This window comes from Daktulosphaira vitifoliae, unplaced genomic scaffold, assembly GCF_025091365.1.
Source record: "Daktulosphaira vitifoliae isolate Bord-2020 unplaced genomic scaffold, ASM2509136v1 Scaffold_1, whole genome shotgun sequence".
NCBI classification, from domain to species: Eukaryota; Metazoa; Arthropoda; class Insecta; order Hemiptera; family Phylloxeridae; genus Daktulosphaira; species Daktulosphaira vitifoliae.
This window is the reverse complement of record NW_026099572.1, coordinates 44,525,573-44,536,840: the sequence shown is the minus strand read 5'-3', so window position 1 is coordinate 44,536,840 and position 11,268 is coordinate 44,525,573. Positions and strand designations below refer to the sequence as shown.

Below are 11,268 nucleotides of genomic sequence, written 5' to 3'. Positions count from 1 at the left end.
CGAAACCACTCTTGAATTTATACATCTTTATGAACAAGTAAGTTCACTTATTATTATTCCTAAATACTCTTTAAATATTACATAAAGTTGGTACTTTAACAACCAAACAATAATAGTGTTATTTTGAAAGGTTTAAATATTGTATAACTTAAGTTATAATTGCAACCTACTGGGCTAAAAATTCGATCATTTCAATGAAACAGACGATAAATTTTCAATACATTTTTATATTTTTGATAATATTAATAATATTAACTATATGTAATAAAGTTAATAATTCCTTAAAATTTTATAATGGTATTTTATTGTCTAATGCCTTATTCCGACTTGGTCACGGATTTCTGGTTTATAAAGGTATTAAATTTATTTTTAAAATAGAAACCCACATTTAAATTGATAAAGGCTTTGTTTATAAAATTAATAACCTTTTATTTGCTTAATAAACATTTTTAGTATATGTTTTATTATATGTAGTATATGGAATTGAACTTCTAATTCAAATTTTCATGTCTGAAAATAGAGTATAAGATATGTATCTTTTATTACTTTAATAATAATTGATTATAAAAACGATTATTTAAAAAAAATTGAATTAAACACACAATATAGATGAAAACACACGTTTATTGGTTCCTTAAAACATAGGTTACACTATTGTCAATTTAAATAATATCATAAATTATTTTACTACAATTCAACGTAATTAAAAAATATAAATATAACCTTATCAGATATTCGGCAAAAGTTCTCAAACTTTCCGGATGGTTCGCGCCTTAAATCTATCATTATATTTGTTGCTCTTTACCTTTAAAAATTAATTTATATTAATCGTAGTAAAAATGTTTTGAAGTATTGAAGGAGCATTATGTATTATGGGAGTATTTTCATTATTCTAGAAGTCAGAAAAAATTAAAAAAAAAAAAAAACATGTTTTTAAAAAAGTAAACTTTAGTTGATTTTTTTCAAAAACTTGTTACTAGGTTAAAACATATATTTTTTTTTTTTTTTTTTTTAATTCGCTGAAATAACTCTACAAAAATTCAATTTAACGAGTTACAACAATATATAAACTTGCTCATTCTAACTGGACTCTTTAAAAATATATTTTATTACAAAAATAATGAAGTATAATTTTTATATAATCCAGAAAAGTGTTATTAAATTATGAGTGTATCTACACGTAATGACACCAGCTATATTTACTACTAGTATTAATTCGTCGTTGTCGTGCAAGAAGTGAAATTTGTTTTTTATATCAGTAATTAAAGGTTGAAAATTTCTTTGAATGACTAAAAATTTTCGATTAAATTAAATTAAACTTTTGAAAAGTATACTATTGTTTTGTTATTTATATCCTATTATTGATATAAAAGTTTCTTTCAACTTAAGAATAAAATCGAAAAAAAAAAGTCACAAGCCATTTTTTGCACGACAGCAACGAATTAATTATTCATATTATAGTTAATAATAACTAAAAATAAAAAATTATACATAAAAAAATAAAATTTACTTTGGTAGAAAATATTAATAAATTATTTGACTACTTAAAATCGATTAATAAATGTAATTTACTAGTTTTTAACATAAAAATTACAAATAAAAAAAAAACTTACCATTGTCTTTCTTTATATAACAATGTCATCTACCATCTTTTTTTTTCAATTTTTTGTACTTTAAGCACTTTCCACACATAATTATGTATGAAGCATAAACATTTTATCATTATCACTAGACATTTTAATTAACTTAAGGTTAAAGAAAAATAAAAACTAAAAATTAAAGGTAAAAGTTAAAGAACTATCTTAACTAAAAAAATATTAAACTAAAAGGTATTAAAACTAGCAATACTAAAAAATGTATTTCAAATTACTTACTAAAACGTCCAAACACTGCAGCGCTAAAAAAGCAAATGATATATGTCTTAATATTTCCCGCTCCCAATACAATTATTTGGCATTTGATCGTAGGAATAGTATACTTGGCTTTTGTTTATTACTTGTACAAGTATACAAGTACTGGTATACTTGTCAAGTATACCACTCATGGAAACGCTCCACTTGTTAATAATTGGATGATTTGGCAAGTATACAATTATTGGTGTACTTGGCAAGTACACCAGTCGTGGGTATCCGCTTTTAGAAATACTTTTATTCTTATTAACACACTACCATTAATTTAAACTAACTCTTCGAAGAACTAAATATCATCAGCTGAGATTGTATTGTTGTTTCTCCAGTGAATATCAGATAAGAGTAGTTTTAACTATACCTATGACATTACGAAAAATCGGTTCCATGAGAGCTGAGAAAAAAATGGTAACAGACAAAAAAAAAAACATCACAGTAAAATTAATATCTTATCAGCTTCGCATCGAAACTAAAACCGTTTGCGTCTTAAGTTAATAGAACAGCATATGAAGTTTATTGTGTGTAGAATATCAATAAAACAAATGATTGACAGATTCCTTAAATTTTCTAACGGAGTTTGTCATTGATCGAATACAAATCAGATTTTATTATTAGTAATAATTTCTCTTATTATGATAGACATTACGACATTTTTATTATACTTGTGCACGCCCTTGTTTTCACTATTGATACTTTTCTGTGGAATAATGCACAATCGATTACTCAAATATAGAACGGACTATAACTGACTAATTGATCGGGGTCGTGTCGTTTTTTACAATAATAAACGAAAATATTAATTCTCAACACAGTGTACCGTTTTTTAGGACTAATTGATAATTTTTTTTTCATTAACGAAACAAAGTAAATTATGAAATTTTTATTTCAAATTCAAATTAAAATACATGAAAACAAATCGATTTACACTTGGTAAAGAATTTTTTTTTGTTATATGATAGATCGCCCGGTTTTCTACCATCCATATTATTGCTTATTAATCTATGAATTATATTAATATAAACTATTTTTGATAGTTGTATGTGAGTGCGGTAATTCAAAGGCAAGCAGCCCTTTGTATTAACAAACAGTACGAATAACTCATTTTTACAGTTTTAATAAGTTTTATAACAAAAAATATCCAACTAATATCAAAAATATCCAACTAATATCAGAAAAACAGAATCGTAAAATCACATTTGAAAATCATTTACATAAAAATCATAAAAATTTATTTTCGTAAAATTAAAATCCAACCTTTGTTAAATTATACATTTTTTTATATTGCATAATTAATTTTTGGTAATAAAATAACATAGTTATATTTTTAAGCATAATAAAATTGACTCACTCGCAAGGTTTTTAACAATACAGAAAATGTATTTATTTGACAAAAAGTTACAGCCATCAACAATTTCATTAGGTGCTGGGAGTATGAAAAGTAGAAATTAATTAATTGTAATACATATCAAGCGGTTGAATTGAGTTAGTTTGCAAGCCATACGTAGTGTTCTCTAGTTTTTACGTCACTCTCGAAATGGACAATCACACATTTTGTGTATTGAGCGCCAGAAATCGTAGATATAATGCAAATTTTGGCTTGCTTCGGTAGTGCAGGCTGTTCCGCAAGGGCAGTGTACGCCTTTTAGCTGACGGGTATAGACGGCTGACATTCATGAAAAATTACAACCCGGGTAGTTGAGGGACGCGGCGAATGGGTAATGACGTGTGCGGACGTCTGGTGAATATTAAAAACGGTCAACGGTGAGGCGTATACGTCTGCAGAAGCTATTGGATCGTATCGGCAATAAACTGGTAGCAAGAAACAGCATTTTCGAGGACAACGGACGGCCGTTACAACGCGACGTTATGTCGGCAGTAGAACGCCGCAACGAACGGATTTTAGATGAAGCGAAAGACGACGATAACGTATAGGCTTATCATTATTGTGAGATAATAGGTGGTTGTGGTGAGGTGACGGAAATCACACAGGTAGCTAAAAACAGGATTTTTGAGAACAGCGAACGAACTTTTGCTTATGAAATAACAGGCGTGTGTGTGTGTGTGCACATATCACATTTGAATAGACAGAGTCGAACAGATCTCACTGACAACTTTTGATATAGTTAAATTTTCGCTAGAATTTATTTATTAAACAATTTTTGCATTTTTTGACTTCTTAAAAGGATGAAGTGTACATCTAAAATACATACGCAACTTGTAAACCAGTACAAGTTGTACCCACCCAAGTTACGAACCCACTCAATTGTATACAAATGCTTGTAACTCGATAAGCACTTCAAGACTTACAAGTTATTATCAATCTGTCAAAATTGTTTATGAGAAAAGTTAAAAAAAAAAGACTTTTAAAATTATGATGAAATTAAAAAAAATATATTTTTATTTAAATAAATACTAAAAATGTATTTTTAAGAAAGGCTAAGAATCTCAAAATTTGTTTAAAAATTTTAATTAAAACGATATATTGATTGTATCAAAATTTATAGGAGTTGTCAGTTGGATCCATTCTATTGTGTATATATAGTGTTTCTGAACTGAACTATACTAATTTATAGATGGGCGTCTATGAAAGGGTACACAAATGGTTCTCGTTGTTAGTCTTTAAAAATCCGAGGTCATTTTTTAACAACTAATTTAACATAGGATATAAAATAGCTGATGGTGGTAATTTTGTGTTTGAAGTGTTTTTCTACTTTCAATAACTCAACATTCTTAAGTGCTGTATTTAAAAACACATTCAATACACCGCTGGTTTCGACCTAATCGTGTTGTCACAAGTGTTCAATGATTTACTCAGTTAAATTTAAAAATAAATTTCAAAGAACTCGTCCCAAATTACATACGTATATTAGACATACACGAGCACGTTACCCTTATGACATTTTACGATGTTCAAGAATCTAAACGTGCCGAGGTTATTCTTTAATAATGAAATAAACACGGGATACTATCAATAACGGGTAAATCCAGAATAACTGTGTACAACAGACTAAAAAAATCAATATATCAAATCTATGTATGGTTTTTATTGTTTATTAATAATTTTGCTATCGCCTATTACTGACAATAAACACGTGCAAAGCGGTATTATTATATTTTTGTAGTCGGTTTGGAAACTGCCGTCTTAGTATTTTTAAACAATTCGTTATGAATCCAAACGCTGACATTGCACTTGATCCAAACTTATCTCAACAGACGATGGTAACAGGAACTGACGATGTGACAGAATCAACGCATTGTGGTTTACAGGTTGGAAGTCAGGAATTTTGTACTCCACAAAACACACTGGAAAACTTGACCAAGAAATCTACAGAACAAATGAATATTAACATCAATGATAACGTAGAAAATAAAAAGACAGTTAAAAATTTGATGAAACGTCCCATTATTGCAACTGATACGGAGCCAAATGAATCTGTGCCTTCTAAAAAATCATTACACACACAAGATCTGTTAATTCGTAACGCGGCTGATATGAGTAAGTATTAATTATCAAAATTATCGTATTCACCCATTTTAAAAACGCATGTCACTCATATTCAAATTTTATAGTAAATAAAATCAATTATAAATGGTTTTGTAAAAAAATTTTTTAAGTTATTGTAAAAAGTTACTACAATAAATTTCATTATGAATAATAAATTATTTTATGCTTATTAAATACATGATTTAAGTAACAAATTAAATCTAATGGCTTCATAAGTTACAATTATGAAGGGATCATGGCTTTAAACAAAAAATGTTCTTTTTAAACATTTGATTTCTCATAATTGTTGACAATTTAAATACGACAGTCTTAAACTATCTTGTACAATTGCATTGGTTATCGTAATTTGTCAACTGGGTTTTGTTGGGACTTATGATTTAGTGGTTTCAAGAGATATAAGCAAGAAAAGATGAAGAAGACAAGATTTCGTATAAAACTACCTTTAAAATACTTCCCGTTAATTATTGTCCTGTAAATTGCGCATTTAATAGTCTTTATGTCATCTATAAAGTACATACATTTTTTAATACTTAACTATATGAATTACACTTCATTATCGTTTTTAAAGTAACTGTGAGAATTAAAAAACTAGCGAGACGGCAAAAATAGCGTTGACTAAAATATGTATGTTAACGACTGCATTTAATAATTATTATAACATAAACACTTTTTAAGTGCCTTTTTACCACCACTTAAATTAATGTTTTAGTATAGTGATTTTCTCATAAAAAACTCATACACAGTTGTAATCTCTTATAATCAAATTACAATATTGTGTATATATTCAGTATAGTCAAATAAATTAAAAAACGTTTGACTCTTTAAATTAGGCCATTTCCCTTATTATAAATTAAGATCATCCTTTCCAAAATAAATTAAATTATTTTTAAAATCCTATTTACCCCATTAAAACTTTTTTATTATACTTAAAAAATAATTATTCTAATTTAAGGGGTTACAAAGGATAGATCAGAGCAAAATTATACATTGAAAATTAGATGGTAGTCTTATGGAAGGAGAGCTTACGACCCCTGATGAAAAATGCCGACAGCAATTGTGCCCTAGTCAGTACAATAGCAAATTTTTTAGTTTTGGATAATAAAAAAATGTGTCATTTGTAATCCCATCACAACAAAATCCTTATTTACGACTGTTCTGTTTAATTTTCATATTTTAAATAAATAAGTATTTCAAATGCGAAAATTTTACTTAAAAACGACAATTTCGTTTCAAAATATGTTTTGGGAAAACAAAAATTCTAAAGGACCAAGGTGGTTACAGAGAAATGATTTAATTATTATGTTAAATTAAACATGACATAGTTATAAATATTTCTACATGGGTAATTTTCGATTTTTATATAATAGGACCCAAAGTTTTGTTATATCTCTATTAAAAAATGATTTATCGAAATTTGTCCATGTTAAGATGTAAATAATAATGTCATGTTTATTTTAACTTATTAATCATTTTTCTGCGACCTCTAGTCCTACAGACTTTTTGCCCTCCTGAGAAATTTTTTTCACTACTTTTTAAATTATTGATGTCGTTCTGTGGCGCACCTAACTAACTTCGTAACGCACATGTGACCGTCGACGGCTGTTTCGAAAACAGGTTTTGGCGACATTAGGAAATTGTTATCAGTCGTGTGCAGTTATGAAAAAAACAATAATTGTATACTGCATGGAATAATATTTTCTTATTTGTTAATTCTTGTTATTTTCCTGTACGGCTTACTGTAATCGTATAACAGAATAGATTAAACTATTTCTGTTTAATCTATTCTGTGATCGTATATTACTTTTTTTTTTCATGAAAAATCGAATTCCTTTGTATTTAGAAAAAAATCACAATTCATTTTATATTGAACGATGAATTTAAATTTTACAACACTTTCAACTTCATTGAGATAATGCTAAAATAAATCAAAGATTTATTTGATTTTACGTTTATCCATGTAAATAATTTATAATCTTTCAATGATTTTATCGCACTTAGAAAAAAATTTAAATACCTTTTCAGTTTCGCATCGTAACTAAAGATAAATTTTGTAGTGTTTATTATTTTATTCGACAATACATTTAATTAGTCAAATAATGCTATTATTGTTGTGTTTAGACTAATTAAAATTAAAAATTTGTCCAACATTTCTATTTTCAATGTTTAAAAGGTCACTTATTCATACAAACATTAAATTTAATATTTAAAAGTATTTTGGAAAACATCTTTAATGTTAAATTATAGTTTGTGTAATATACTTAATTAAAAAAAAAAAAACTATGGACATATCTTCTATGTGCAAATTGGCGTCAAAGTTTCATTAACCTCGTAAAAGTTTTATAAATAATTTTACTAAACTTTTTAGGCAGAGTTTTTTTAAAAAATGTCAACAATGAGTGATGTTAATTATTGTCAGAGTTATTTTTAGTCCTAATTAAGTTAGGTCACGACTCAATTACATCTATATTTTCATATGTGTAATGTATATTGTAGTCCCTTAAATATATATTTATTTAAGGCTAACACTAGTAAATTTCATTGGAGGGGGAGAGATCAGTACCAAATTTTCCAGTAAACACAATAATGTAGGCTGCAAATTATCATATGCAAAAAACAATTTTAGTATTTTATTTTAGCTTTGATGCGAAGCTAAATAAGTAATGGTTTTACTATGGTGTGTTTTTTTTATGTTTGTTCAAAAATTTTCATCAAATTCTCAGCTCACGCAGAATTGATTTTGTTGCTCTATATATCAAAAAAACTCAATTTTAATTTAGTTGAACTAATCGTCGCTGAAAATTAAAATAAAAACCCCTTGATTTTAAAAATGTATAAAAATACAACATTACACAACCATAAAATTAGATATTTTCAATTTATTTTTTCTGTATTTTAAAACTGCTTTAAGTTTTTTCTAAAAACACTGTTCCTAATGAAATTTTAATAGAGTATACTAGAGAGCTATCTTTTAATATACTTTTATGATCCAATCGAATATCTAGTGAAAAACCTAAATACAGGAAAGAGACCATTCACGCATACACAAAAAAAATTTTAACTCAATTTTTAAATATGTTCCGCGTATCGATAACTACACTAAATTAAATTATTTTTAACGTCAGATATTATTTAAAAAAGGTACGACGATTTGTCTACTATGCGAAAATGTTGAAAAGCTAATTTTCAAAAAGATTTAAACGACAATGATTTTTAATTTTATCAAGACGTTATGTTATATTATTTTTACTTAAATAAATATTTTCTATACAAAATATTTTTGATGTTTCACAACTACTAAACTTTTGGTGAAGGCTCACATTTTAATTATTCAAGTAATTATTATAAAAAAAAAAGTCAAATTCACAACGTTAAATAACTCATAAAACTTAATTTCTATCGGTGTTCAAAACGGCAACAGCAAACAGCTTATTTTTTTAAATAACTTTGAATTATAAAGAGCTTCGTAGACTAAACTCTGATTATCACGTGATAGCCGTAAATTCACTCGAATTTTTACTTCGAACTATTGATTACAATAAAATAGAATGTTAGCTTCGATTAGAAGCAAAGAATATATTAATTTTAATATAATGAATTCATGGGGCCAATTTTTTTTATAATTACTTAGTATTTCTCTTTGTTTTGTTATTATAATTAGATAATTTTTATTTTATAAACTAGTTAAATTTTTATATAGGAGTTTAAAAAAATTAATTTTGTATCCTAGTAAGGTATAAGAAATATATTAAAAAAAACTTAATAATTAATAAATCAAGAAATATATAAAATTAACATGTTCATGGACAAAATCATATATTACTGTTATAGCAGTAATATTAAAATTTGACTATTATAAAAATATTCTAACGTAAAATAACAAAACAAATTTTCTCAATATAATTATTATTTTAAGAAAAATTTAGTAGCTATTATTAAAAGAATCACGTAACATAACAACTTAATAAATATTTATAATTTCTCTGTATAATTTACAATATTATAATATCAGTCCAAATAAAAATCGGTCAAAAGAATTTTTATAATATTAATTTTATTATACATTTATGTAATTTAGTCTAACATTTTTAATATTTTATAAGTTACATGACATTAAAATATTTTATTTATGAAATATAAATATGAGATTCTCCAACTACTCTAAATTCTAAATATTATCTGAACACCCCCCTCCCGCATTAAAAAATGTCTTAAAATGCCATTACATTAATTGATATCATTAAATATTTGATTTTATTAGAATACTTAAATAACTTAATTAGTTAATGTTGAGCAAATTAAAGGTATACATATTTATAGTTTCATTTACTGTATTGTTAATTTTCTCACTTATGAAATTAAAATAACATTTTTCATCTTGCTTTTTAAATTCAGAATTTAAACTTTTTTTATTGGGTAAACATATATTAATTGAACACAATTTTGATGCCCTTGAACAAATATTACGATATAATTTTTTTAACAGTTGATTGATCTCGTCCGGATTATCATAATTTGGGTGAAATGTGTCATTAAATGTTTTGTGCATATTTGTAAGTAGTTGAACTAATATTAAACTGAAGTAATATCCTGTGTCCATATCGTGAAGTTTTGCCAGGACAATCATCATTTTATCTAATAGGAATTTAAAACGACTAATTGATTTTTCAATTAATTGTATTACATTGAGCTTTTCTATTATATCAATCGTGGTCAACGGTTGTTTATTTGGCATCATAAACATATTAATAAAATCAGATACTAGTAACCTTATTAAAGTTAAGATCACTTTTATTTTTTCTATGTACTTACATTTGACCATATTGATAACTAACTCTAATATATGTTGGTAGTTAGCTTTAATGGCTGAATAATAATTACATTGTGTAGAGTTGCCTGCCATTTCGTTTTTATCATTGACCGTATTTTCAATACTAAAAAGATATTCAAATAAATTGACTACTGTATAATAACGATCTTTGAAATTATATAATAATCTAACATTGATGTTAGAAAATGTTTTCCATGAATCAGTAAACGATAATATATCATTAAGTTTAACGATAAGTTCATGTGTATTTATTGACTTCTTTGATTCTCCCGAACAATTATTTTCCCGAAAATATAAAAATATTGAAAGTAATCTAAGTAAAATTTTTGAATAATCCATTTATGATTACACGATTTTATTAAAGTACAGTATTTCCTAAAGCTTTTTAGATTTAAACATATATGAAAACTAAAAAAAATTCACTAATAAAGATTTTATATTAGTTGGTCGTTATAAAAACTTTATATTTGGTGATAAATATATACGAGTAAATAAGTTTTAATTATGAATTATTGTCTTTTTTTTATTTCCAACAATCTAAAAATGAATAATTTGTAGTTAACTTATATTGACTTTTTATTAATTTATCGCTGTAATATTGTAACATAACTTTTGTTCCTATAATACTCTGATAAATCAAAAGTATAGGCGAAGGTCCGAAAATTTTTACCGCTCGCCCACAAACGTTTTGCAATCTAAGGTTTGAAATTTTGACCAGACTCGCTCTATGACATTTCTCAGATATCATACAAAAATCTATTGAATCCGTTTATTTTTCACCGTTTTACGACATTTTTTCACACGTTCGGGACGCCAAGGCGAGCTGCCTGTAATTCTTGTGACAATTTACGACATATTAATTTAAGTGCAAGCCCAGGGAGCTAATTTCTGCGTATATGTTTTTTTATGACCCTAAATTTGTAAAATATGAATTTTTTAAATTTTCTATTCAATTCATTATTAATATATGTTATTGTTGTTATATATGAATTGATTGTTTTAATTTATTAACTATTTTTTTTTTTTTT

The 11,268-nt window shown here is 26.0% G+C and overlaps 1 protein-coding gene and 1 long non-coding RNA gene across 6 annotated transcripts in view; one reads left to right on the top strand and one right to left on the bottom strand.

The window, feature by feature from the left end:
• Positions 1 to 616: 616 nt before the first annotated feature.
• Positions 617 to 4,199, bottom strand: LOC126901194 (uncharacterized). Its single transcript, XR_007702991.1, has 4 exons — positions 3,256 to 4,199; positions 1,875 to 2,268; positions 1,614 to 1,728; positions 617 to 805 (listed from the first exon to the last, which is right to left on the bottom strand). It is a non-coding gene; the product is annotated as an uncharacterized LOC126901194 (long non-coding RNA).
• A 488-nt stretch (positions 4,200 to 4,687) lies between these two features.
• The window catches only part of LOC126901045 (uncharacterized), a 12,895-nt gene continuing 6,314 nt past the window's right edge, over positions 4,688 to 11,268 (top strand). For 2 of the 5 annotated variants that reach the window (XM_050677212.1, XM_050677182.1), the window contains exon 1: positions 4,693 to 5,403. In XM_050677212.1, coding sequence (XP_050533169.1) covers positions 5,073 to 5,403 — 331 coding nt within the window. In that variant the 5' untranslated portion in view covers positions 4,693 to 5,072. Of the gene's footprint in view, positions 5,404 to 11,268 lie in introns of all 5 variants that reach the window. The other 3 variants (XM_050677191.1, XM_050677202.1, XM_050677176.1) reach the window with 3 other exon arrangements.